The following is a 27,760-nucleotide window of genomic DNA, read 5'->3' on the forward strand; positions in this document are numbered from 1 at the left end:
TTTACATAATAATCATTAACAGCCCAAACTGATCTACTCAGTCTGTCCACTAGATGGAGACAACCAACCATCTACTGAGATGTAATGCAGCGGAACCAGTGTGGTCCCCCTGTCCTTCGTCCCAGGTTCGTCACGTGTCTCAGTCTTTAAGTTTCTGGGATGAAGCTCCTGAAGAGAAGCTGAAAGTGTAGGAATGAGACCTGTGAGCCGGGACAGAAGAGGACGGTCCTTGGGTCAGAGGAAGAGTCCTAGAGTCAGAGGACGAGTCCTGGAATCAGAGGATGTGTCCTAGAGTCAGAGGACGTGTCCTAGAGTCAGAGCACAAGTCCTAGAGTCAGAGGACGAGTCCTGGAGTCAGAGGACGTGTCCTTGGGTCAGAGGACGAGTCCTAGAGTCAGAGGACGAGTCCTGGAATCAGAGGACGTGTCCTAGAGTCAGAGGACGTGTCCTTGGGTCAGAGGACATGTCCTTGGGTCAGAGGACGAGTCCTAGAGTCAAAGGACGCATCCTGGAGTCAGACGACGTATCCTGGAGTCAGAGGACGAGTCCTACAGTCAAAGGACGTGTCCTTGGGTCAGAGGACGTGTCCTTGGGTCAGAGAACGAGTCCTAGAGTCAGAGGACGCATCCTGGAGTCAGAGAACGTGTCCTGGAATTAGAGGACGTGTCCTGGAGTCAGAGGATGTGTCCTGGAGTCAGAGGACGAGTCCTAGAGTCAGAGGACGCATCCTGGTGTCAGAGGACGAGTCCTTGAGTTAGAGGACATGTCCTGGAGTCAGAGGATGTGTCCTGGAATTAGAGGAAGTGTCCTGGAATTAGAGGACGAGTCCTAGAGTCAGAGGACAAGTCCTAGAGTCAGAGGACGTGTCCTGAAATTAGAGGACGAGTCCTAGAGTCAGAGGACGTGTCCTGAAATTAGAGGACGAGTCCTAGAGTCAGAGGACGTGTCCTAGAGTCAGAGGACGAGTCCTAAAATTAGTCCAGGTCTGTATGAAGACTCATCATGTTCGTTTTATCAGGATGACAGACCAGGACCTCGAAGCTTGTCCACCCCATGGACTCTGAGGACCCCTCTGTAAACTGGACTGTCCAGACCTCAGACTGGTGGAGTGGAGTAGTTTGTCCTTCAGTGTTTATATTTTGTAGCATATTTAAAACCTTTTATTTTTATGTTTTAAAAAAAATGAATCAGGAAAACTTGAACAACAAATCCCAGACCAGGACCTGGTCCTGGACCTGGACCTTAGCCCAGATCTGATTGTGAGTCCATTAATGTCCACAGATGTTCAGACTGATGCTGATCTCAGTCCACCTGAAACCCTGGATCCAGGTGTGAACAGGTCTGAACCCAGAATCACGCCCCCCCATTTTTACATAGAACCACTGGAGACCGTGTTGTTGTTCAAAGTGATTTTAATGTGGGACAGACACAGTCACATGATAATCTTTGTCCACTTATATTTTCCAGTTCTAGAAAGACGAGGGGGTCTATTTACATCGGGGTCAATAAATAGGAGCATGAGACAAACCCTGCCAACGTGCCTCCGAGCAAACACTGAATACAAAAGGCACGAAATCCAGACAAACACAGGTAGTGCTGAATTAATGAGGACTTCCCCCTGGGAGCAGGTTTCATTCTTCACACACTGTTACAGTCTGAAAGTCAAGACGCTGTTTACTGGTTTATGGTTACTGGTTACTGGTTTACTGGTTTAGTGATTTTCCTCTGGCAGCAGCAGGGGTTAAGGTCATAAACTATAAAACACAAAGAGAAACGACTCAATCCTGTACAAAACTAACATAATAAAAAGATTCAGGTTCTAGATTTCTCTCCAAAGACCAGAGGACATGGCTGGTTGTGGATTAATTAGATTATTGGTTTACATTCATATAATAATTCTCTGATCATCATTAGTAAGTCCCATGGTCCTGGTCTGGTTCTGATGGTCCTGGTCTGGCTCTGATGGTCCGGGTCTGGTTCTGATGTTTCTGGCCTGGTTCTGGTCAGGTCCTTCAGCCCAGACTCTGGAACTTCTCCCTCAGGTTTTTCACGAGGCCGCTCTCAGTCTTCTGACCAGTGGCTGGTCTGGTTTTCTGGGACTCGTCGTGCTCCGTCTTCTCGAGGTCTTGGTGCCTCTGTTTGTACTGGTCGGACTCCAGGTAGACCCGGCACCGGTCCACCACGGCCACGATGGAGATCTTCTCTCTGCTGGTGGGGGAGCGGATCTGGACGTAGCTGTCATCGTCCTCCTCTTCTTTGGTCTTTTTGGTCTCTTCAGGTTCCAGGAGCTTCTCCACCACTAGAATCCTGTGATGGGGGTCGTTGGGTAGCGGTGCCTCGGCTGAGACGTAGTAGCCGTCAGAGACCTGGTCCTGGAGCCTCTGCAACTCGGCCATCTGAGCCCTGCTGAGCCGAGGGTCCAGAGAGTTTGCTCTGTGGAGTCGTTTGCTGCGCTCCTCTCGGCCAGCGTCTCCTCTACCATGAGGTTTGTCGGAGAAGTCGGACAGGGGGAGGCTGGAGGAGCAGCTGGAGTGTCTCCTCAGACCTCCATCAAACATCTGGTCTGGACTGGAGCGACTCCGGCAGACCGGACTCTTCTGAGAGCGGCCATGGTCGAAGTACTTGGAGCGTAGCTGGCTGACGTCGGGCCAGTTGAAGCCCTCGATGGGAGGAGGACTGAGGGGGCTGCGAGAACGAGCCTGACCCGGGGAGACCACTACCCTGGATCTGCACATGAGGCTGGGGGTCGAAGACTGGACCTGGTCTACAGGACTCCGCCTCTGGTTGTGAGAGACCAGTGGGAGAGTCAGGGCGGGTTTACCTGGAAAAGATAAAAGCATCGTCAGTCAAAGGAAAATATTGTGTCCAATTCAAAACCACCTCAGACACAGACCTGCTTCCTTCTGGGTTTCTACATAAAACTGACTCAAAACATCCTGAACATCAACAAAGAGAACATGAAGGATGAGACTACACTGAGCCAGTATCACACATCAGAGACTAAACCAGAGTCCGTGTGTCCAGAAGAGTTTCCATCAACGTGATGAGACTCAGGTCCTGGTTTAGTTTGTATAAATCAGGGATTTGTCTCAGTCTGATCTTCACAACACATGTTTGTTAAAAGTGAATGATGACAACGGACAAATGAGCTTTGTGAGGAAAAAGACTTTAAACACTGAGTCATATTAGTAAAAGCTGTAGCTCATGGGTTTGATTGGGTTCTTTTTGTGTTCTTTCAGTACTGTAAATACGTCCAGCCTTCTTTAGTCCCGTCATAACAGTAACAGGTCTTAAGGGATTGTTAGTTTCTTTACACTGGACCAGTCTGACCTGATCAACTCTCCCTTTGACAACAAGTAAAAACGTGCTAATCTTTGAGTAGAATTCAGGTGGAGGCAGGTTCCTCAGGTTCCTCTGGTTCAGTGTTTGCTGAATGTAAACACACAGAACAAATAACCACACCCCTGATCATTATTGTGGCAAATGTAAATATTAACTTCACTCAGTTTGTTATTAAATTAACCATTAAACCTGCATTCATTCTTTATATCTACAAAGAGCAGCTTCACACCAACATAAAAGTTTAGGGGTGGAGCTTCAGTCACCAGCTGTCTGGAGAACAAAGAGGAAGAACAAGCTAAAAACATAAAGCTCTGTGACTGTTGATGTTTGATGGAGTAAATCTGAAGTTACCTGAACTCTCCTCCTCCATCACAGAAGCTAAGCTCATCCTGGAGGTCAGGAGGCCCTGACTTCGCTGTCTGACGATCGGTCTGGTCGTTTTGATTCGCTGGCTGTATTGACGGGCCAGATGGAGAACTTTGCTCTTTGTCATGTCGACGCCGTCTGGCTGGTTTGAATCCTCACTGGGTCTTTCCCCCTCGGCCTCCGCCCTCAGCTGGGTGAACCGAGGAACAGGAGCTCTGAGGACGGCGGCCTCTTCCCCGAACTTCAGACTTCCTGGCCGGTTCACCCTTGAAACCTCAGGCTTGAAGGCTGAAATGTCGGTGGATTCTGTGATGGTGCTGAGGTCAGATGCTCCACTCCTCTGGTCCCAGCTCTTAGTTGGGGTAGGAAGGCCGGCGCTGGTCACTCTGGAGGTTTTTAGAGCATCTCCGGAACGACTGTGGCCTCTGTCTTCACTCTGGGATCTGAGGTCTTTCTCCATCGCCTGCCAGATCTTGATCATTTCAGATGAAGGTCTGAACTCTTCATCCTCAGATGGAATCTCCTGTATGCTTTGAGATCTGGACACAGGGCTTTCTCCTGAATCTTCTGGACCAGTACTTCTGTGATCGGACCTCAAAGAGTCCAAGGAGTCACTGGAGACCATGTGATCCTGCGTCTCTGAGGAAGCGTCCAGACCGGAGGACGACGGATCTGTCTGGACAACGTCTTCCCTGGGGATGCTGTTGAACCGGCTGACAGAGCTCCTGACCAGCCCTGTTGGGATGTAGGTCAGACTCTCTCTGCGCTGGAGGCTGAAGGTGGCGTCCTGGCTTCCGGCATTCTCATAATAACTCTTGATTTTACCGATGAGCAGCTGGTCCTGCTTGGACAGGGTGGAGTCCCTCCTCCGGCGAATACTTCGCTCGGCGTCAAAGAGGCTGTCTTCCCGAGGAGACAGAAGGGTCAGATCTGTGGCGCCAAAGGTCTCTACGGGATCAGAGGATACACTGTTGAGCCGTGGAGGTCGTTCGGCCGGTTCGGTGCTGAGGCTGAGGCTGAGGCTGCTGCCGGTCCTGCTGGGTAACCGAGGGGAAGCACCGCCGAGGGAGCGGGTGTCGTCCTGGACCAGGCTGCCCCGCTTGATGCTGTTGGTGAAATGCTGAGCAATGGCGCCGGCTTTGTCCAAGACAGAGGACGGGAGGATGCTCGGGGATTCCACCTCCTTCTCCACCGCCTCCTTCTCGTCCCCCTCATCCTCTGAGGAGTCCTCGCTGCTCAGTGTCTTTGAATCTGAATCGGGCGTGGCCGAGGACAGCTCCTCTACCGGCTCTGGATCGGGCTCAGACTTCGCTTCTTCGAATTTCTGAGGAGAGGCTGAGGTTTTGGTCGGATCCAAATCAGAGGACGGTTCTGGTTCAGGTGCTTCCTGTGGTTCTAACTCCTCCCGTGGCAGCTCATCTGCAGCTGGCTGGAGAGAAAAGACAAACATTAGAGCCGGAACATTATGACCACAGTCAGTTTTTAGCTTGAAAAATAAAAGAACTTTAGCAACACTAGTAACTTCTGAAAACGGGAACTTTTAAATTGAAGGGGAGATATTTTAAGGAAAAGAGTTTGAGATAAATTGTAGCGGGAATTTTACAATTTGATGTCAGTTATATACTGGAGGAGTCTGTCTCTGATCAATGGTTCTCTGAAGATCCATTAATGTCCAGAGACTCTCGGTCCACCTCCTGTATTCAGACGTAAGGTCCAGGAGTCCAGGTCCAGGTGAGGAGTATCCAGTTATTACCAGACTCTAGTCATGTGACCTTCAGATGATAAAAATCTAAAATTCCCACCAGTCATTTAGAGGTGGAAACATCTTCTAGTCCAGATGATTTTGTCTCATCTTTGTGTTTTGGACAGAAGAAGACAGGCTCTGCTACTGACAGATTATTTTACAGAATCTCACATAAAGAAGCATCAGAAATGTAAAGTAAAAGACGGTGGAGTGGAGGAATACTGAAGTCGTACCTGCTCAGGTGACGATTCTGTTGACTCGTCCTCTTCAGGAAGTCGTCCATTTTCTTTGTTTGGGCTGTTGGAAGAGACGACGCCTCCTCCTTCTGCCTCCTTCAACAGAGAAACAGCAGATGTCAGATAAAAGATGAATCGGGAGACGAAAGGAGGGGCCCGGGGGCAGATCTGATTAAAGCGTCAACATGTTTCCAACTCAACCTACTTCCTGTTTTGTGGATAATCCACAAATGCAACATGAGGACACAGGAAGACACATTTCTCTATTGACTCTCCCTAACCCTAATCACAGAAAGAACACAGAACAACAGGTCTGTGATTTCATTATTACCCCAAAACACATGCAAATAAACTCAATCAAGCATGGGAAGGCAGCAGAAAACATCGCCTTCTCTATTCACTGCAAAAGCTGCAAGCCAAGTACACAACCATCATAAAACCAGCCGCAAACTAAAGTATTAAAGCCAAGTCATCAGCTGTCTCCTCCAGAATCAGGAGTTCCTTGTCAGTGAACGGAAAGATCCAGCAAGTGTTTATAGCCTAACTTAGTACAAAGACTGGGACCATGGGGATACTGTTAGCCTAGTGCAGAATAACATTAACAGAGAAGTCGAGACAAATGTCTGGTGGGGGGTTAAGAATTTTATCACCTGAAGGTCACATGACTAGTCTGTTAATGACCAGATAGTCATATGATGACTGGCCGGTATCTTCTAGAAACCCAACAAGTCCAGTTGTCTTTTTTGTTTCGATAAACCTCGACGACTGAGAACCAGGAAGAGTTTTAATCAGTTGGCATCCTGACCCTGATGAGGTCTGTAAGTCTTTTAGACCTTTTCCCAACCAGTGCTTGTAAAGACAGAGCTACGCTAACAGTTTGGCCGTGCTTTTAGTCTTTGTGCTATGCTAGGCTACAGCCACCCTGGACTCCTCTTTAACAGAACTCTGACTGGGGCTTCACGCCTGATGTTTGAACCCCGCTGTCGTTGTCCTGCTGCTCTCTAGTGCGTTTAGCTCGGCCGGTGTTAGTTCCACACATGAAGCCCATGCTGCAGAGTTATCGCTGTTATCCGTTTAGTGAGTTACGTCGGTGGTGCCGGTGGAGAGGCCGGAATCGGAGGCCTCACCGTCCCCGAGATGGAGAGGAAGGCCTGGACTCTGTAGTGCCAGCATGAAATGGCTGCCAGCACCGAGGTGGCAAAGTCGTCCTCCTGCTCCTCCAGCAGAACCTCTTCCTCCTCCTCTTCCTCACTGCACAGCAGTCGCTCTAGAGAGTCCTTCCCGGTGCTGAGCTCCTCTTCCTCCTCCTCCTCCTCCTCATCCTCCTCCAGGCCTCTGGATCCCAGTGTGAAGCTGCTAACAGTGGGCTGCAGCGAGCGTCGGTCGCCTGAAGCCACCGTCTCAGAGTCTGAGTGCTGCAGGACATCACACACTGCTCATCCTGTTTCTGGTCTCTGTTAGCTGCTGCTTCCTAGCTCTAAAGTGTGGCTCCGCAGAGCCGCCGGCCCTGCAGCATGTAGACGAGTTTATCTACGGCTTCACCACCATCGGTTCACACGACGACACACACAACAGAGCTACAGCTTGATTCTTACCTGCGGGAGCACTGAGACGCCAGCAGTCAAAACAGAAGAAGAAGAAGAAAAAGAAGAAGAGTTAAACTCTGGATCAGTGTTTTAATATTCTGAAATCATCAAATTTCCTCCACACTCAAATATCTTTACCTTTGCTGCTCTTCTGTCTGATCGGCTCTGAGGAAACAAAACAAACCGTTAATCAATGATTAATAATTAATAAACAATCCTCAGTGATTAATAATCCATCAGAGATTACCAGACTGACGGCGGCCCTGACGAGTGTCTCGTGGAAACTCATCAGACTGAGAGGACAAAGCTTTCTTCAGACGTTCAGGACTGTACCGATACCTGGACGGGTCTGCAGGAGGACAAGAGGCTTTACCAGAACTTTACAGGAACTCCATCATTCAGACACAGTGAAGAATATAAGAAATAAAACATAGCACCCATGTGATCTACAAAATTTTACCAAAGTCCTATTAAACTGATTTTTACTCACAGATAGAATCCATCTCCAGGATCGCCTCTTTAGCCTGAAACACACAACACTGCTCCTGTTAGTCCTCACTGGCCCATAATGGTCATACTGGTGTGTTCACTGGTGTGTTCACTGGTGTGTTCACTGGTCCCTGACCTTCTGAGGGATGATGGCGTGATGGTTCTCCAGAATGATGCGTTTGATGTGATGAGCCCACAGCTTCTTCTCCTCCACCGTCTTCGCCTGGAATATAAAAACGTGTCAGATCAGATGTGTGGGTCTGCAGGTAATCAGTGAACCACTGAAGCTTTGGCTGTTTGGATGATGGGATGTTTGGATCTGGGGGCTCACCTGGACGGTGTGAGGCTGTTTGGGGTGCTTGTAATGTGTGACGCTGAAGCTCAGGGAGTCTTTGGCGCTTTCAATCAGCATCAGAGTGGAACACTGAAACCACAGAGAGAAGTTCTGGAAGCAGCTGGAAACAACCTGCAGATCTGGTTTCAGACGTGTCAACTCACGGAGATGTGGGCTTTGTAGACATAGTGCTCTCCACGACGTTTGGTGATCAGCAGCATGCGGTCAAACAGGAAGAGCGTTCTCTCGTTTTTGGCGCGGGGAACCTTGAAGGTTCCCTCCAAAACCAGTTCTCCATAGGTGGTGAGGTCAGGACCTTTCCAGTTCAGCAGCAACGACTGAACCTCCTGAAGAAGCAACCAGAGGATTCGGTTCAGAGAGAGAACGCTGCTTCCCAAGTGGGGAAGTGGGGGGGGGGGGGGGGGGGCTATTTTTTATACTTAGCTAACAGTTGTTATTGTTTGTCTCTCTTACCTCGTTTTTTGTATATAGCTGCTGGAAATACAATTTCCCTGAGGGAGTCATCCCAAAGGGATCAATAAAGTAGAGTCTAAGAAGTCTAAGAAAGAAACACACTGACGATTCTCCGAGAGTTCATGAGTGTCAGCAGGCCAGCTAAAGGTGACGATCTGGACCAGGTTGTTACTTAAAGCTGTTTATATGAGTGAATGTGGCAGTGAATGAAGTGGTTTTGAATCAGAATGAACAGAATGAACACAGATACCTGCAGTCTGACGGCGTGCTCGTGTTTCCTCTTCATGTCGTTGATGTACCAGGCCACCCCCGTCATGGTGTAGATGGCGTCTTCCACCACCTCGTAGCCTTCCTCCTCTGGGTCAAAGTGCTTCGCTATCTCCTGAACAACAACATCATCATCAACAAAGAGTTGGGTTAAGGTTAGTTTCATGGGTTCCACTGGTTCCACTGGTCACTGCATTCCTTCTGCTCTCATACTGATTTAATTCCAGGTGTGATGAGGTACCTGGAGCAGCAGGTGGTATTTCAGTATCCTCTGAACGGGTTTGAGCAGGTATGAACCCAGAGGTAGCGAACGCTTCAAGGACGCCTGACGTTCCCGAAAGAACTTGGCCAGAGATTTATTCCTCATGCAGTCAGTCAGCGCCGCCACCGAACTGCAACAAAAATAATGGACAGACAGATGAGACCAGAGTAGAATAGTTTGGTTTAAATGTTTGGGCATCGTCATGTTTGGAGATGAACCAACACTGCATTCCAGCATCAGAACCTCATCCCTCCATGACACATGGGGGCGCTAATGTCCTGGTTTGGGCCTGTTCTGCTGCATCTGCTCATCATTGATGGACCAATGAACTGTGAATTCTACCAGTGAACTCTGAAAGAAAATGTCAGGACATGAGTCCATGAGCTGAATGTGAAGAGAAACTGGGTCATGGAGGACGACAAGGAGCCCAAGAACACCAGTGGTTCTCCAGAAGAACCAGATGAATGTTTAGGAACAAGTCAAAGTCCTGACCTTCATCCAGTAGAAATGTTGTAGCATCAGCTGATGAGAGGAAACCACCAACATCTCACAACTCAGCTGGTTCTGATCTGGGATCAGATTAGACCCTGATCAGCTGTTACAGGAACATTTATTCTGAAGGACTCACAGACTCACACACTGGACACAAGGACTCAACAACACAATCAACACTGGAGCAGTTTAATCTAACATGTGGTTGACTGGGTTGTCTTTGTTTATTTTATGGACTTTTGATATACTATACTGATCCCCAAGGGGAAACTCTGTCCGGCTGTTTGACCCATCCATTCGTTCACACACAGTAGTGTGTACAGTTGGAGCAGTGGGCTGATGAAGGGATGTAAAAACCTTGGAATCAAACATGGAATCAAACAGTTATCAGCTGGTTAAGAACAGGTGTGAATAACGAGAACCCAGACTTACTTTGGGTAGTTGGTACAGTACTGGGTGTAGATCTCAAAGTATTCGCTCTGAAACAACAACAAGTCTTTTAGAAACGTATCTGAGTTTAAACTTGTGAAGATCTTGAATCGATTGGTTCATTGATTTTCTGACAAACTCTCACCTTTGTCACAAAGCACCTGGCAACAGCTACGGGGTCATTGTCACACATGTCGAGATCCTGAAGCAGCTCACTGTGAACAAAAACACCGTCAACATTACCTGGTTATCTAAAATATCCACTAGATTAGAGACTAGAAACCCCCCTGATAGAAATGACGTCATTCTGACCTCATCCATCAACCCCTCGACCTGGACCAGACCTGGACCAGACCTGGACCAGATCTGGACTAGACCTGGACCAGACCTGGACTAGACCTGGACTAGACCTGGACCAGACCTGGACCAGACCTGGACCAGACCTGGACTAGACCTGGACCCAGAGTCTCTAGAAACACCACAGAGTTCACATGTTCTCCAAAGGTTCTAGTGAAACAGAACCAGGTCCATTCTCCATCTGGACAGGAACCCAAAGTTCCTCCACGTTGGGTTTTTACCTCTTAAAGTGAATCTGGCTCCAAAATGCTACTGATTCACTACAGGAGGCAACGTACACACAATTCAACCTTTGGACATTTTATTTCTCCTGGACGTCATCACATTCTACCATTGAGCTCATTATACGATCCAGAAGAAGATGGAGATTTACACATGGAACTCCCCAGGACCCCAGCCACCAAGGCTACATGCTACATAGCAATGCTAAGCTACCAGCCACCAAGGCTACATGCTACATAGCAATGCTAAGGTAACAGCCATCAAGGCTACATGCTACATAGCAATGCTAAGCTACCAGCCACCAAGGCTACATGCTACATAGCAATGCTAAGCTACCAGCCACCAAGGCTACATGCTACATAGCAATGCTAAGCTACCAGCCACCAAGGCTACATGCTACATAGCAATGCTAAGCTAACAGCCACCAAGGCTACATGCTACATAGCAATGCTAAGCTAACAGCCATCAAGGCTACATGCTACATAGCAATGCTAAGCTACCAGCCACCAAGGCTACATGCTACATAGCAATGCTAAGCTACCAGCCACCAAGGCTACATGCTACATAGCAATGCTAAGCTACCAGCCACCAAGGCTACATGCTACATAGCAATGCTAAGCTAACAGCCATCAAGGCTACATGCTACATAGCAATGCTAAGCTAACTTTCACTACAAGGTGGATGTGTTGTTTTTATTATCTTCAGTTTCACCATTTGTCCACTAGATGGCTTCATCCTGCTCCTTTTCTAGCTTTGAGTTCTTTGTTTTGTTGATTGTGTGTGTATTGTGTATTGTGTATTGTTTATTGCGGGTGATTATTTTGTGACTCATGCTTGAAATAAACTTCTCTCGAAAAAGAAAACATGTATGAAGCTGCACATGGCTGAGATTCTATGAGTCCAGTCTCCATGTGGTTCATAGGTGATGTAGCATCATGTGGACAGACTCTAAAGGACCCAGGAGATAATACAAACTAGATCAGGTACATTTGATGAAATATTGAGACAGAAGAAGAATAAACCCAAAGTTTGTCTCTGTTAGTTCGTTGGTTAAGAACGTTCTGATGAATCTGGGTTCTTTAAGGGTTCTTTAACCTGGGTCATGTGACCACTCACCTGTTGAACTCGTAGATGTCTTCGATGTTTCCGAAGAGTGAACACACCTGCTCAGGACGGATGGACAGATCCGCCTGGTCGATGATGTGAGCCAGATAATCCTGGAAGACAGAAAGACTCAATGAAGACATGAAGACATCCAGTCTGTCTTCTGTAATGTCTCCGTTTGTCCAGCAGGAGGCAGGCTGACCTGACTGTAATCTGATAACTCCTGTCTCCATCAATGACTCTCCATTTAAATGCATTATATCATAGGTTATTATTGAACAATTATTAATTAACATTCAAATAACATTAACATTAATTAACATTAAATAACATTCAACTGGATTAATGAAAGTTTTTGTTTGTATTTTCAGTCGTTGTCGTGTTTCATTTAATATTTATCAACAATAAAATGTTTCACACTTATTCTATTCGGATTTTATTTTGAATTATTTCTCAATATGGTATGTACAAAATCTGGGTCCAGGTCTTCGCTCTGGGTCCAGGTCTTCTCCCTGGGTCCAGATCTTCTCCCTGGGTCCAGGTCTCGTCCCTGGGTCCAGGTCTTGTCCCTGGGTCCAGGTCTCCTCCCCAGGTCCAGGTCTTCTCTCTGGGTCCAGGTCTCGTCCCTGGGTCCAGGTCTTGTCGCTGGGTCCAGGTCTTGTCCCTGGGTCTAGGTCTTCGCTCTGGGTCCAGGTCTCGTCCCCAGGTCCAGGTCTCGTCCCTGGGTCCAGGTCTTGTCCCTGGGTCCAGGTCTCCTCCCCAGGTCCAGGTCTTCTCTCTGGGTCCAGGTCTCGTCCCCAGGTCCAGGTCTTGTCCCTGGGTCCAGGTCTTGTCCCCAGGTCCAGGTCTTCTCTCTGGGTCCAGGTCTCGTCCCCAGGTCCAGGTCTTGTCCCTGGGTCCAGGTCTTGTCCCCAGGTCCAGGTCTTCTCTCTGGGTCCAGGACTTGGCCCCAGGTCCAGGTCTTCGCTCTGGGTCCAGGTCTTCTCTCTGGGTCCAGGTCCCGTCCCTGGGTTCAGGTCTTCTCTCTGGGTCCAGGTCTCCTCCCCAGGTCCAGGTCTCGTTCATGGGTCCGGGTCTTCTCTCTGGGTCCAGGTCTCGTCCCCAGGTCCAGGTCTCGTCCCTGGGTCCGGGTCTGAGATCCTGGCTGTTATACAAGTAGTTAATCCGGTCCCTGCGGAGCGTCTTAAGCTGTTTTTTTTTAGCCTGGGGCTGTAGACCTGTGCAGGGACTCGTCCTCTGTCCTTGAGTCTGTCCACCAGTTTATTTCATGGTACTCTTGCCTTCAGGGACTCACCTCTACGATCATGCGCAGGTCTCTGACGTACATCCTCTCCGTCTCGATGATCTCCATGACCACGCGGTCCAGGTAGGTCAGTTGGGGGTTGGGGGCCATGGTCCCCCTGACAAAGGGCGAGGCCGGCTGCCTCTGACTGGACGCCCGCTGCTTGTTGTTGTTGTTATTGTTGTGAACAAAGCTCCTCCCCTTCCTGTTGGGGTCTGGGTTCAACCCCTCCGTGGTGGAGGGAGGAGGGGGGGTGGTGTTGTCGTCTCTGGATGATCCGGAGCCCGAGGACAGCGTGGAGATCAGGCTCGCCGGCCGCCGGTCTGAGGAGTCGGAGGGCGTGGCCGACGGAGCGCGCTCATCACTGCTGATGGAGGCGGTGGACAGACGGGGGGACTCTGAGGACGGAGACAGACCAACCACATGACTTATCTTTGTCTTTATACAGAGAGACCAACCCCCTCCTCCTCCCTGCCCCCCCCCCACCACCACCACCAGCACCACCACCACCACCACCACCAGGCCAGACGGTTATTAGACACAGGCTTCATGAAAAGGCTCAGCGTGTCTCCATGTCCTCAGGACGCTGAGGAGGACCAGCCTGGAGGAGGACCAACCTGGAGGAGGACCAGCCTGGAGGAGGACCAGCCTGGAGGAGGACCTCTTCAGACCTCCTCCGCTCACTGACAACATCACAGTCTAGACCCCTTCAGAGGATCAGTGGCTCCATGGAGAAAGTCATCAGCCGGACATTCGCCTCTAAAGAGCCCCCACCATCTGAAAAGACTCTCACTATTCTATTCTATTCTATTCATCCAGAGTCCGTGTCCAGTCTACCTTCACAGTAAAGGCGGCGTAGACTATCACAATAAAAGCTGAGTATTTTGTGGTTATGTGGGCGGAGCTGACTGGTTATTTGTGTTGTTTCAAGTTTCTTTTATCTGTAAAACAACTTATTTCATGTGAATCGTCGTCGTCAGCTCGTTGTTGTTTCAGGAAGAGCCTCGGGAATCCGGCCGGACCGGTTTAGTGTCGGTGGCTCCTACTGCACCGTCAAGAGGCCACGCCCTCTTCACACCCACATAAACACTGTGAAGAGGCCACGCCCTCTTCACACCCACATAAACATCCAGAGTCCTCCTGAACCCTCCTACTGGCACCACTCACCTTCAGCCCACAGAGGCATCAGCAAAACAACTACACACAGTCTCATAATGTCCACAATAAAAATGTCTAGATAAGATCCTGGAGGGTGGGGGTCAGTCCTGTGAACCCAGAGTAAAAACCTGTTTTTCAGGTTGGATGTGGACTTTAATGGCTCTATGCATGGAGTCATACTAGGTGGAGGATGAGGACTCTGAGCCTCCCTACCCAGACCAGACCAGTGTTTACAGACCGGGTGAGATTCTCAGAAACTAGAAGGAGGCTCTCCAGACTATCTGGACCCTCTGGACTCTCTGGACTCTCCCTGTTAATGGCTGATGGAGGGAAGTTTATATTTAGACTTTAACTATTTGTCCAGGCAGCATCTCACCAGACGGCAGATTTGCTTCCTGTCGACTGACTGAGAGTTTGAACCCTGAACACTGGAGACTGCTACTGTGTTAGAGCTGCAGTCAATAGAAAACATTGTCACATATGAGCTGTTCTGGGCAGCTGACTGCATTATATATAACCTCTAACATCAACACACAGCAATAAACAGACTCTAACTGAATCACATCCCAGCAGCAGACTCAGTCCAACCAATCAGCACGGAGCACCAAGATCACAGTTCAGATCACAGCGTCCACTCATCATCCCCCTGATTCCACTGATTCCCCTGATTCCACTGATTCCCCTGATTCCCCTGATTCTCCTGATTCTCCTGATTCTCCTGATTCTCCTGATTCTCCTGATTCTCCTGATTCCCCTGATTCTCCTGATTCTCCTGATTCCCCTGATTCCATTGAATTTGTCGTTTGTATGAACTCAGAGGTGACTTTAGTTTGTATTAAAGGTTAAACGTTGTCGGCCATCTTTGTTCAAAACGGCCACCGTGTGATTTGGGCCAACGTCAGTGAACGTACCAGCGAACCAGTTCCCTGAGGGTCTAGTTAGGTATCTGAAGAGCAGGGAGGCAGGACGTCCTCCTGAGACACAGAGGACACATTCAGAGACTGATTCCAGCTTTAACCAGAACAGGTTCACGCCAACAGCACCAACTAATGACTCCACGTCCAGAGGAAAGAGATGAGAACAGGATGTTTAATGGATCAAGGTGTGGACAGATGTTAGCGAGCAGAGACCCATTCACCCATTCACACCTGGGATGAACCCATTAACTCCACCATTAATGTGTTCATCAGGTTTAAATACTGGACCAGGTCCCGTGAGAACAGGCCTCTAAACACTCAGACTGAGTCTCTGGCTCCAAGTTGCCTTCCCTGGATTTGAATGAAAACAGACTGTGTTGGCTTCCTGCCAGGCTGCAGCCCGCGAGGCGTTCACTGACCCAGCAGGAAGGGAGTGTCTTCATGGACGTGATAAGAGAGGCCGGCGGCCAATCACAGCTCAGAGTTTACCTTCAAACACACAGCAAACAACTGGACTTTAGACTCACCCAACCAGCGACGCAACACCGCAACGCTCCTCAAGGAGGTCCTCACCTCCTCCTGTGAACATGAACACCTCACCAAGGCTGCTCCTCCACCTCCTCCTCCAGACATGCTCCTCTGATAACCCATCACCTCCCTCACAGACAAAAAGTTAAAAAAGAAAAGTATAAAAACATCCACGTTTCCTGCAGCTGCAAGAGCCCTGAACACACCACATGTGTCGGGTGCCCTGCTGCAACTGAAGAGAGGAGGAGGAGTTAAGAAAGGAGGGATGAAGGAAGAGGAGGAGGAGTCAACAAAGGACGGATGAAGGAAGAGGAGGAGGAGTTAAGAAAGAAGCTGTTGATTGATCAGCTGTTTACTGATCAGCTGTTTACTGATCAGCTGACTGGTAATTATCAGAGGAGGAAGTAAAGATTAACAGGTTATTAATTACTGATCCATCACTAGTCATCAACTCATGTTCAGGAACAACTATGACTCTCATCCTCCTCATCTTCATCATCCTCCTCCTCCTCCTCCTCCTCATCCTCATCATCATCCTGATCTTCATCCTCATCATCCTCCTCATCCTCCTCCTCACCCTCCTCGTCTTCATCTTCATCCTCATCCTCCTCCTCCTCCTCCTCCTCATCATCCTGATCTTCATCCTCATCATCCTCCTCATCCTCCTCCTCACCCTCCTCGTCTTCGTCTTCATCTTCATCCTCATCCTCCTCATCCTCCTCCTCATCATCGTCCCTGGTGGGTTAATGTTCTATTTAAATGTCTCCAGTCAATCCTAGAATCATCATCTGATAACAACTCTGAGACATGTGGACATGTAGACATGGGGACATGGGGACATGTGGACATGGGGACATGGGGACATGGGGACATGTGGACATGGGGACATGGGGACATGACGTCTCCTCCACATATTCAGCTCTAAATGACCAGTCCAGTCCCTGGGGATGTGATGAGGGGGCAGGATCCTCCAGGACCAGGTCTTTGTCTCAGAGAACCAGGATGCCTAATGTGATCATGTGACCATGACCCCGCCCTCAGTGATCAGAGAGTGGGCGGAGCCTGTGATCAATGACTGAATCAATGAGGATGTCTGCTAATAATCTGTGTCTGTAATGAGGATAAAGCTGGAAGTTAATCCAGCTCAGATTACACCCCCACCCCCTCAGCTCCAAATATCTGGCCAATCAGCTGCTCCCGTCTCATCAGCTGATCCAATCAACAACAACAACGACGACCACAGGCTGCAGAGACTGACAGGGTCTCTAACCCTCACCCTCACAACACCAACAAAGAAGAAGGAACGGCCTGACCCCGAGAGGTCAGCTGACCGGTCAGCTGACATTACACTGCAGACCTGTACGAGTTGCCATGGTGACGACGTCTCCCGTAGAGAATCAAACCTCTGGTCAGCAGAGTGACATCACAGTCCTGCCTTATGTAACACGGTTCCCGTGGCGATTTAGAGTCTGGTCATGTGACCTGAGAGCGCACACACTCTTTGTATGGGTATCTTTATGAGGACACTCATTGGCATAATGCATTCCCTTGCCCCCATACCCCATACCCTAACCTTAACCATCTCAACTACACCCCCACCCCCACCCCCACCTCTACCTCTACCCCCACCCAGACCCAAACCTCTACCCCCACCCCCAGTCACACCCCCACCCACAACCTAATTATAACCTTTACCCTAAAACTGAGTTTTAACCCTCAAACAACCACGTAAAGAAGTGAAACATCTAACCATACACACACCACTAACCACACACTCAACTACACCCCACGACCCACACCACACCTTACCACACACCCAGACCCAACCACCCACACCACACACACTCACCACCACACCAGACACTAACACACACACACACACACACACCACACACACTAAAACACACACAACACTTAACACACCACAAACACAACACTAACACAAAACACACACACAACACAACACACACACACACACAGACACACACACACACCCTTACACACACACACACACACACACACACACACACACACAACACACACACACACACACACACACAACACACACACACACACACACACAAACACACACAGACACACACACACACAGACACACAAACACACACACAGACACTAACACACACACACACACAGACACACACAGACACACACACAGACACACACAGAGACACACACAAACACACACAGACACTAACACACAGACACAAAGACACACTCAGCTCGATCGATATCCAATCATCAGGTTCTCGTCTCTAATCTTCTAGAACTTCACTACCCATGAGCCTTGGTGGGCGGTGGGGAGCTGCCGTTGCCATGCCGACAGCTGATTGTCCTCAGAGACGAAAAACATGAAACACACGCCCCTGGAAACGCTGAAAGATCCCAGCCTACCTGTAAGGCAGCACGGTCTGCAGAGACCAGGACCAGGACCAGGACTATGCTGATCCACCTGCAGCCCTGACGGGGACGGGGCCTAATCCAATTAGACTCAGAGGGAGGAGCAGAGCAGGACAACACCTACTGGTCTCTACTGGACTCTACTGACCTCTACTGACCTCTACTAGTCTCTACTGGTCTCTACTGGACTCTACAGGACTCTACAGGACTCTACTGGACTCTACTGGACTCTACAGGACTCTACTGGTTTCTACTGGACTCTACTGGACTCTACTGGACTCTACAGGACTCTACAGGACTCTACTGGACTCTACTGGTTTCTACTGGACTCTACAGGACTCTACTGGACTCTACAGGACTCTACTGGTCTCTACTGGTTTCTACTAGACTCTACCGGTCTCTACTGGACTCTACTGGACTCTACTAGTCTCTACTGGACTCAACTAGACTCTACTGGACTCTACTGGACTCTACAGGACTCTACTGGACTCTACTGGTCTCTACTGGTCTCTACAGGACTCTACTGGACTCTACTGGTTTCTACTGGACTCTACTGGACTCTACTGATGGGTCAGAACCAAACATGTGACGTCAGCTCCCAGCAGACAGACATCCTTTGTCCTTTGTCCTCTACCACAACAACAACAGAGACGTCTCATGGAGACACAGACGCCAACAAAGACTGAACTGTGGTCAGTCACCACAGAAGAAGAAACACACGTTAACACCACAGAAGAAGAACCGTGGTGTGTTCAGGTGGAAGAGGAGCGTCTCACCTTCACCCATGGGGCAGCGCAGAGATCCTTCAGGCATCACCTGTAGAACACAGAGACAGGAGGGGGTCAGTGAACACATCACCAGACTCACCTGACACCAACCCACCCCACACAGTGATGGCTTCACTGTCCTGGTTTGTTTACATCCTCAAAGTCAGCTGCTGCTGTCAGATCATCAACATCCCCTAATGAGTGAGCACTGTGATGAATATTCACTGGGCTCCTCTATTCTGATCATGTTTAATGAAGGTCCTGATTGGAGCATGCGCAGACCGCAGCCCTGGTCTGGGTTTAAGGCGGTTGCCGTGGTAACAGATTGCTGCTGTTTATCGGGTCAGTGACTGTAGTGACCGGTCAGCGGGTCAGATGAGGGTACAGACTCTGTTAAAGAGGTGACCAGACTCCGTTCATCCTCCGTGTGATTCTGACGCGGTCTCCGCGGGGAGCAGACTCTCTGACGGTTAGTAAAAGTTTAAACCTCCAGGAGAACAACGCCCCTGTGACTGTCTGACTGGAGCCGAATTAACGGAGGCCTCCTCCCGGTTCCAAAACTGACCGAAATGTTTTAGAAGAGCCACGAATTCCATCAACAAGCGCGAATACCTTAAATGTCCAGATTTCTAAAGGGAATTCTGCACGGGCAGCCCCACCTACACGATCCGAGGCAGCGGAGACTAATGACGGGAGCGCAACTCTTCTTCCTGTCCGCTATGACCACGAACCCACAAACACCCACGAACACCCACGAACCCACGACCACGGACTCACCTCTGGCTAGCGGTTGTCCCAGTCCTGGTCCCGGTCCTGGTCCGGGTGCTGGTTCTGAATCTTTCTCTCAAACTTTCTTCCGTCCGTCCCCTGGGAAGCAGCTGTCGCACTCTGCGCATGCGCCCTGTTCAAATCTGGAGCAGAGGTTCCTGTTTCCTCCCGACGAACATCTGGACGGTGGGGTCAGCCGACGTCACGGGAGGGGCGGGGCGGGCTTAACCTGGACAGGTGAGCTGTCAGTCACTCACAGCAGAAATAGATCAACATATTAAAGATGCGGATTAGACGGTCTGACCAGCAGGGGGCAGCAGAGCGCCTCACCGGCCACTTCATTAGGAACACCTGTCCACCTATTCTAGTCTAAATAATGTCCAGATTATTAGGTACACTAGTGGCCACTTCATTAGGTACGGCAGAGGAGTCCTTCAGAGTCTGAGGTTCAACACGTTCCTGTTCGGAGAGAACGGTCATTCACCTCCTGATGACTTTATGAGAGTTTAATAGTGCAGCTAATGAAGTGGCCAGGGAGTGTATTTAATTAATGTGTCATACATGATGAATTATTTCTGAACATCTACAGGAAGTTATTTTTGTTTTAAACTGTGAAAAAATCTTTGAAATAAAACTGTCATTTATAAAAAAATAAATAAAATAAAATAAAAAAAATCAACTGCTACCTTAACCCTGACTCTTTATGCTTCTTCAAGTGGTGTTTTTCATTTTGTTGTACCATGAAGCAAAGTGACCGGAGTCAAATTCCTTGTATGTGTTCACATACCTGACCAATAAAGCTGATTCTGGTTCTAAACAGGAGGAGGAGGAGGTGGAGGTGGTTGGTAAACAGACGCTTACGCAACAGAAAACCAGTTTGACATGAGACATCATGAGAGGGAGGACGAGTCTCAACGTGCCCTGGGACAAAGACGCCAGGAAACAAACTGTTCTCAGGTTGTTTATTAACACATGAAACTTTATTAAAACTCCTTATTTACAGGCACCATGTACATTAACACTAATTAAACCTGAGACCCATCAGTGTACCTAATAAAGTGGCCACACACTCAGCTGAGCTTAAAGGCTCAGAACCTAAAGGACCCCCTGAGCCAATGTAATGAAGCTAGCACAGTTAAAAAGGCTAGTCAAGACCTAACTAGGGCACTAGCAAGGATGCTAACTAGGGCACTAGCCAAGGTGCTAACCAGGGTGCTACCTATATCCTAACTAAGATGCTAACCAGGGTGAAGGATGCTAACTAGGATCCTAGCTCAACCCTAACTAATGTGCTAACGTAGATGTTAACTAGGGTCCTAGCTAGCATGCTAACCAGGATGCCATAAATAAAACCACTTTTATTTCAATGATCAACAACAGGAAACAGACAGGCAGCAGCTGGTGGCAGATCGCCGTGAGAACGGCGGAGGTGATGACATCACACTGGTTTGGTGGTGCTGTTGTAAACGGGCGTGTCCTCTTGAGACAGCGCCACATGGGCGGGGCCTGTGGCGACGGGCCTATGGGAGCGCTTCCTGTGAGCCTTCAAGAAGCAGTAGCCTAGCACGGCTAGCAGAGCCAAGATGGCCACCGACAGGATCACAGCCAGAGCCACCGAACCTGGAAGAGACCACCATGAGGTCACGAACCGTCAGCAACCTTTACCACATTCACACCTGGTCCCAGGAGTCCAGGAGTCCAGGAGTCCTGGGACCAGGTCCTGGGACCAGGTCCTGGGACCAGGTCCTAGCTGATGAGTTTCTGACCTGACTTTCCTTCTTCCTCCTTCTCGAAGCGGTCGAACAGTCCTCTGGAGAAAACGTGCTCCTCTGCAGACACAAGAGAGGTAGCGTTAGCATTAGCATTAGCCTCCTCCTCCTCCTCCTCCCAGGGCTCCAGCCTCTGGTCTCAGGACCAGGACCAGGACCTGCCCTAGAGGGGATGTCTTTGGACTAAAGGCCACATTAAACCAGACCAGTCTTATCCTCTTAGTGATTGGACATTTTGTCCTCTTCTATGTCTCATCCTGTCTCTGTGTTTCCTGTCTAGAGACAGAGGATGCTAATTAGCATTGTTGCCATAATCCAGCATGTTTACACTACCTGCTGCCTGGATAATTACTTAATAAGCTCTGACCCTGTCAAATAAATACAATAACAAATAAATAAATAAACAGCTGAGAGAATGAATGAGTGAATGAATTATTACCGGTGACGCCCTGACACGTCTCGCTGCATCTCTCCTCTTCCTCAAAGTTGTTGTCGTTTCCCTGGCAACCTCCAAAGGTGAAGCGGTAGCACTGTTGGTTCAGGGGGTCGTAGTACCAGCGGGTGTGACTGGCCCGGCATGGACCGGTGACGGGGGGCTCCGTACACCTGGCTGGAGAGGGGGGGGGGGGGGTTAGCATGTAGCCTGTTAGCACTGAGGGCTAGCAACAGGAGGAGGAGGAAATCAGCTCTGACCTCTCCTGTGGTTCACATCGATGCTCAGGAGTTCACTGAAGGTCTGGTTCACTGAGGAGGAGGAGGAGAAAGAGGAGGAGGAGGAGGAGGAGGAGGAGGAGAAAGAGGAGGAGGAGGAGGAGGAGGAGGAGGAGAAAGAGGAGGAGGAGGAGGAGTGGGGAGAGGATCAGGTACAGGTGTGTCAGTCAGAGCGTTTACATGCAGAGTTTAATGGAGCTTTGCTCTAAACTCTACTTCCTGACTACGTCCTTGTCCCAGTTTACATGCAGCGGAGAAAATCTAATAACTGTTCTCCTCCTCCACACTAGGGGGCGACACGTGTCTTTTCAGCGGGTTAATACCACGTTAATACGGCCCGATTTCTGGTTGACCTATTACGTGATATAATAAACTAGAGTCACCAGAGTAAACCAGACGGATAATAGTTCATTTTAATCTCCTACGTAATGTGGAGCTACTTGTGGTGCAGGTAGGTGGCGCTGTCCCTCAGACGGTTCTTCTAGCGGCTCTGTTTACCTTCTTCTTCTTCTTCTACGATCGGCTTCTTGGACGCTTTTGATCTGGGGTCAAGCGCCAGCGTAATGTTGTGGAGCATGAACACACGTGTTGTCTGATTGAAAAGTGCGATTCACTGTTTACATGGCGGAGAAACCGAGTCTCATTATCTGGTCTCAGTCGGATAAAGACTCGTGTTCCTCCCGTTAGGTCCCATTAAGGCAAGAACTCCTTTTGTTCACGTGCGTTTGCACTGATTGTGTTCATGTGTAGTGTGTTATCGTGTTGTAGAAGTGCTGTGTTGTGTAGCTGTGTTACGTTGTGTGCAGTGCTCCTCGTCCGTGCCGTCTCCACAGTGTGTAACTCCGTCACACTCCAGACGTCGGTCCACACAACAACCGCTCCCACAGACCAGCTCATCAGGACCACAAGGCACATCGCACACCTCTGGACACACAACACAACACAACACATTAACATCGCACACCTCTGGACACACAACACAACACATTAACACCGCACACCTCTGGACACACAACACAACACAACACATTAACACCGCACACCTCTGGACACACAACACAACACAACACATTAACACCGCACACCTCTGGACACACAACACAACACAACACATTAACATCGCACACCTCTGGACACACAACACAACACAACACATTAACACCGCACACCTCTGGACACACAACACAACACAACATAACACAACACAACACAACACAACACAACACATTAACACCGCACACCTCTGGACACACAACACAACACAACACATTAACACCGCACACCTCTGGACACACAACACAACACATTAACACCGCACACCTCTGGACACACAACACAACACATTAACATCGCACACCTCTGGACACACAACACAACACAACACATTAACACCGCACACCTCTGGACACACAACACAACACAACACAACACAACATAACACAACACAACACAACACAACACAACACAACACATTAACACCGCACACCTCTGGACACACAACACAACACAACACATTAACACCGCACACCTCTGGACACACAACACAACACAACACATTAACATCGCACACCTCTGGACACACAACACAACACATTAACACCGCACACCTCTGGACACACAACACAACACAACACATTAACATCGCACACCTCTGGACACACAACACAACACATTAACACCGCACACCTCTGGACACACAACACAACACATTAACACTGCACACCTCTGGACGCACACGCTGACAGCAGGTGCATTGTGGGACTGACCTGATGATGGCAGTGAGACGCTCCTTTCAGACAAAGCTGAGGGAAAAACAACACAATTCTCCATCACTACAGGTGTGTGTATATCTCAGGTGTGTGTATATCTCAGGTGTGTGTGTGTGTGTGTGTGTGTGTGTGTACCTGTGACTCCGCTGCACGCGCTCTCACACTCGTCCTGAGACAGGTAGTTGTTGTCGTTGGGGTGACAGCCTCCAAACTCAAACCTGGTGCAGGTTCCTGAGGAGGCGTCGTAGCACCAGCGAGGGAAGGAGGCGCGGCACGGACCCACCTTCAGGGGGGCCAGGCAGAACCCTGGAGACAGGGGGGCAGTCAGACCGGTCCGGACTAGACCATGAGCATCACACCTGACTAACACCAACACCTGTCTACCTGTCCAACACCTGTCTAACACCTGTCTACCTGTCCAACACCTGTCTAACACCTGTCTACCTGTCCAACACCTGTCTACCTGTCCAACACCTGACTAATACCAACACCTGTCTACCTGTCCAACACCTGACTAATACTAACACCTGTCTACCTGTCCAACACCTGTCCAACACCTGTCTACCTGTCCAACACCTGACTAATACCAACACCTGTCTACCTGTCCAACACCTGACTAATACTAACACCTGTCTACCTGTCCAACACCTGTCTAACACCTGTCTACCTGTCCAACACCTGTCTACCTGTCCAACACCTGACTATCCCAACACCTGTCTACCTGTCCAACACCTGTCTAACACCTGTCTACCTGTCAACACCTGTCTAACACTGTCTACTGTCAAACCTGTCTACCTGTCCAACACCTGACTAATACCAACACCTGTCTACCTGTCCAACACCTGACTAATACTAACACCTGTCTACCTGTCCAACACCTGTCCAACACCTGTCTACCTGTCCAACACCTGACTAATACCAACACCTGTCTACCTGTCCAACACCTGACTAATACTAACACCTGTCTACCTGTCCAACACCTGTCTAACACCTGTCTACCTGTCCAACACCTGTCTACCTGTCCAACACCTGACTAATACCAACACCTGTCTACCTGTCCAACACCTGTCTAACACCTGTCTACCTGTCCAACACCTGTCTAACACCTGTCTACCTGTCCAACACCTGTCTACCTGTCCAACACCTGACTAATACCAACACCTGTCTACCTGTCCAACACCTGACTAATACTAACACCTGTCTACCTGTCCAACACCTGTCCAACACCTGTCTACCTGTCCAACACCTGACTAATACCAACACCTGTCTACCTGTCCAACACCTGACTAATACTAACACCTGTCTACCTGTCCAACACCTGTCTAACACCTGTCTACCTGTCCAACACCTGTCTACCTGTCCAACACCTGACTAATACCAACACCTGTCTACCTGTCTAACACCTGTCTAATACTAACACCTGTCTAATACCAACACCTGTCTACCTGTCCAACACCTGACTAATACTAACACCTGTCTACCTGTCCAACACCTGTCTAACACCTGCCTACCTGTCCAACACCTGACTAACACCTGTCTACCTGTCCAACACCTGACTAACACCTGTCTACCTAGTTTAAGGAGCTCCGGGTGTCACATGACTTTGTTTGTTGACATATTGACAGGAAGTGATTTCAGGCCGTCAGAGTTGACTGAACTTTAACCAGATACTGATACGAGAGTAATCACTGAGTGGTAACTTGAAAAGGATGTTGTGATTGACTCTCTGCGCCTGCTCAGTAATCTGAACCTAAACCTGTAATCCTGATGAACTGGCAATCCACTGAATTCTCTGTGGAGTCTGGTACACACACACACACACACACACACACACAGCAGACTTCATTTCCCATGAGCACTCACTGCTGGTGAGCTCGGGGCTGAGGACAGTGACGGAGACGTTGGCTTTGCCGGTGTGTCCTCTGGAGTCGGTGACAGTCAGCTGGAGGACGTAGAGACCCGGCTGCAGGTTGGAGAGTCTCACCTGGTCAGGTAGATCCGTCTCCTACAGAAGTCCATTCAAAACAGGCACGTTTAAAGACAGCTCACCTCACCTGTCTCTCTCCTGTGCGTTAACCCTCCAGGAACCAGGAACCATATGTGGTAACGTCTCTCAGTGAGGTTTATTGTCATGTGGTTTTCATTGAGCCAATCAGAGAAGATCCAGGAACCATCCTCAGGTCTAATCAGGGTCTAATGTGGTCTACAAGGTCCCCCTCTGACCTGGTTTATTAGGAATCATGAAGAAGAACAAGTGTCCTAATGCTTCTAATGTGATGATGTTGTTGATGTTCTAATGTGACAAATACATGTTTACATTAGTTTACAAAAGTTTAACAATCTTCTTCCTCATGTCCTACATAAAAGTCTGGGGTTGAACTTTTGACCGTGATTCAATGGCCTATGGCGGGTTAAGCCCCGCCCTCCAGCTCACCTCCATCTTGACGCCGTGGTCTCCGTCCAGCAGACTCCAGCGGTAGTCGGTGATGTGAGCGTCGTCCAGGGCCAGACTCTCGATGCCGTTCAATGTCACCTCCACCCCGGGCTGGACCACCACGTCACGGCCCGCGTTGGCAATGGGCGGAGCCTGTTTACCTGGACAGATCCATTTTATACTGTTGTATTTATCTTTATTTTATTTTTAAAAATATACATGAACGAAACCGTGCATGTCAAAGAATACAAATATAATATATCTGTGTCTCATGTCCACTTTTATCCTTTAAACGTAAAAGTCACTTTGAAGCTTTTTTATGTTCATTGTTGAGCACAGGGGGTCACATGACAGCTACGAACCAATCAGAGTATGAACCAGGCTTTAACCCATGTGGTCTTCTTCCACTCTAGACACTCACTTCCGGGTTTCTTCTTCTACACATTAAATAAATTCATATCGCGACTGATGTTTGCTTTAGTTTAAATAAAGTTTATTTAGATCAGCTGACGCTTACTGATCCGAGGATCATCAGGAGCCAATCAGAACCAGCCAATCAGAACCAGCCAATCAGAACCAGCCAATCAGAACCAGCCAATCAGAACCAGCCTATCAGAACCAGCCAATCAGAACCAGCCTATCGGGGGCTCACCTGGTCCCTGCAGGTGTCTCTGGAACACGGCGTCTCTGATGGAGCTCTGGTACCCCTCCTGGTTCACGAACCTGCACACGAACCGGTTCCTGTGGATGCAGTTGAACAGGGAGCACATGCGGAGGGTCTGTCCGGTACCGGGCGGCTCCAGCAGCGCGAGGCTGCATCGCGGATCACGGCAGCACGCGCGCTCGCACTCGTCCATGGAGCGGACGCGCGCGGTGTCCAGCGGGGCCGCGCCGTCCCTCACCGCGTCCTCTGCGTCCAGCACGAAGTGGTCGTTACCGGAGCGGAAAGAGCCGCATCCTGCGTCCGCCGCTACCGCGTTTGTCGCACCGCGAGGCGACAGGGGTGGAAGGAGGAGGAGGAGGAGGAGAGGCAGCAGGGGTGAGGAAGAGGAGGACAATAAGGAAGAGAAGGAAACGGAGGAAGAGGAGGACGGGGGCATTTTGTTAGCCTCAGTTATTCCAGGTGTGGTGGAGAGGATCAGTTTACCGCTTCTGACGCGTGTCACCGCTTCACTTCAGGCCGATTCTTCCGAGTTTAAAGCGAACCGAGAATCAGAGCCGCTCCTCAGTCTGAACTCCTCCTTGGGTGAGTCTCACCTGTTCTCTGACAACAACACGCGCCGTCACGCCTTCCACACCCTGTATGACTGTGACGTCACTCAGGTGCGGCCTCAGTGGCAGGTGGAGTCAAGATGTCAACATGAGCGACCGAGTAACTGAGAAATACAAACCAGTGCAATGACAACCGCCAGGGGGCGACAAACATTTTATTTTCTGGTGAAAATCAACTAAATACAGTTCATCAGCTCTTTGGTTTGGGAGCAATAAAAACAGAAACCGTAGCAGCATAAAGATAACAACTGCATCAGCTATAC

At 49.4% G+C, this 27,760-nt stretch overlaps 2 protein-coding genes across 8 annotated transcripts; both read right to left on the reverse strand.

Annotated features, from left to right (window-relative positions):
- Positions 1-1,394: 1,394 nt before the first annotated feature.
- On the reverse strand, positions 1,395-20,334 carry LOC124998866 (pleckstrin homology domain-containing family G member 3). 7 transcript variants are annotated; one of them, XM_047573485.1, is made up of 20 exons: positions 19,552-20,334; positions 18,784-18,823; positions 15,056-15,118; positions 12,999-13,384; positions 11,717-11,817; positions 10,167-10,236; positions 10,025-10,071; positions 9,080-9,230; positions 8,822-8,953; positions 8,262-8,444; positions 8,095-8,187; positions 7,900-7,986; positions 7,765-7,798; positions 7,522-7,623; positions 7,413-7,439; positions 7,284-7,294; positions 6,816-7,103; positions 5,686-5,784; positions 3,694-5,137; positions 1,395-2,821 (listed from the first exon to the last, which is right to left on the reverse strand). In XM_047573485.1, exons 2-20 carry the CDS (start codon positions 18,818-18,820, stop codon positions 2,013-2,015), a joined length of 4,164 nt encoding a protein of 1,387 aa, XP_047429441.1. In that variant the 5' UTR covers positions 18,821-18,823; positions 19,552-20,334; the 3' UTR covers positions 1,395-2,012. The 7 variants fall into 7 exon arrangements, with proteins under 7 accessions (XP_047429441.1, XP_047429444.1, XP_047429443.1 ...); XM_047573488.1 differs by lacking the exon at positions 15,056-15,118 and adding an exon at positions 16,947-17,071; XM_047573487.1 differs by lacking the exon at positions 15,056-15,118.
- Positions 20,335-20,490: 156 nt separating this feature from the next.
- Positions 20,491-27,332, reverse strand: LOC124998885 (kunitz-type protease inhibitor 1-like). Its single transcript, XM_047573522.1, has 10 exons — positions 26,878-27,332; positions 26,226-26,386; positions 25,655-25,796; positions 23,927-24,097; positions 23,789-23,824; positions 22,818-22,946; positions 22,005-22,055; positions 21,751-21,921; positions 21,309-21,371; positions 20,491-21,162 (listed from the first exon to the last, which is right to left on the reverse strand). Exons 1-10 carry the CDS (start codon positions 27,323-27,325, stop codon positions 20,981-20,983), a joined length of 1,554 nt encoding a protein of 517 aa, XP_047429478.1. The 5' UTR covers positions 27,326-27,332; the 3' UTR covers positions 20,491-20,980.
- Positions 27,333-27,760: the final 428 nt, after the last annotated feature.

This window comes from Mugil cephalus, chromosome 21 (genome assembly GCF_022458985.1).
Source record: "Mugil cephalus isolate CIBA_MC_2020 chromosome 21, CIBA_Mcephalus_1.1, whole genome shotgun sequence".
Classification (NCBI taxonomy): Eukaryota; Metazoa; Chordata; class Actinopteri; order Mugiliformes; family Mugilidae; genus Mugil; species Mugil cephalus.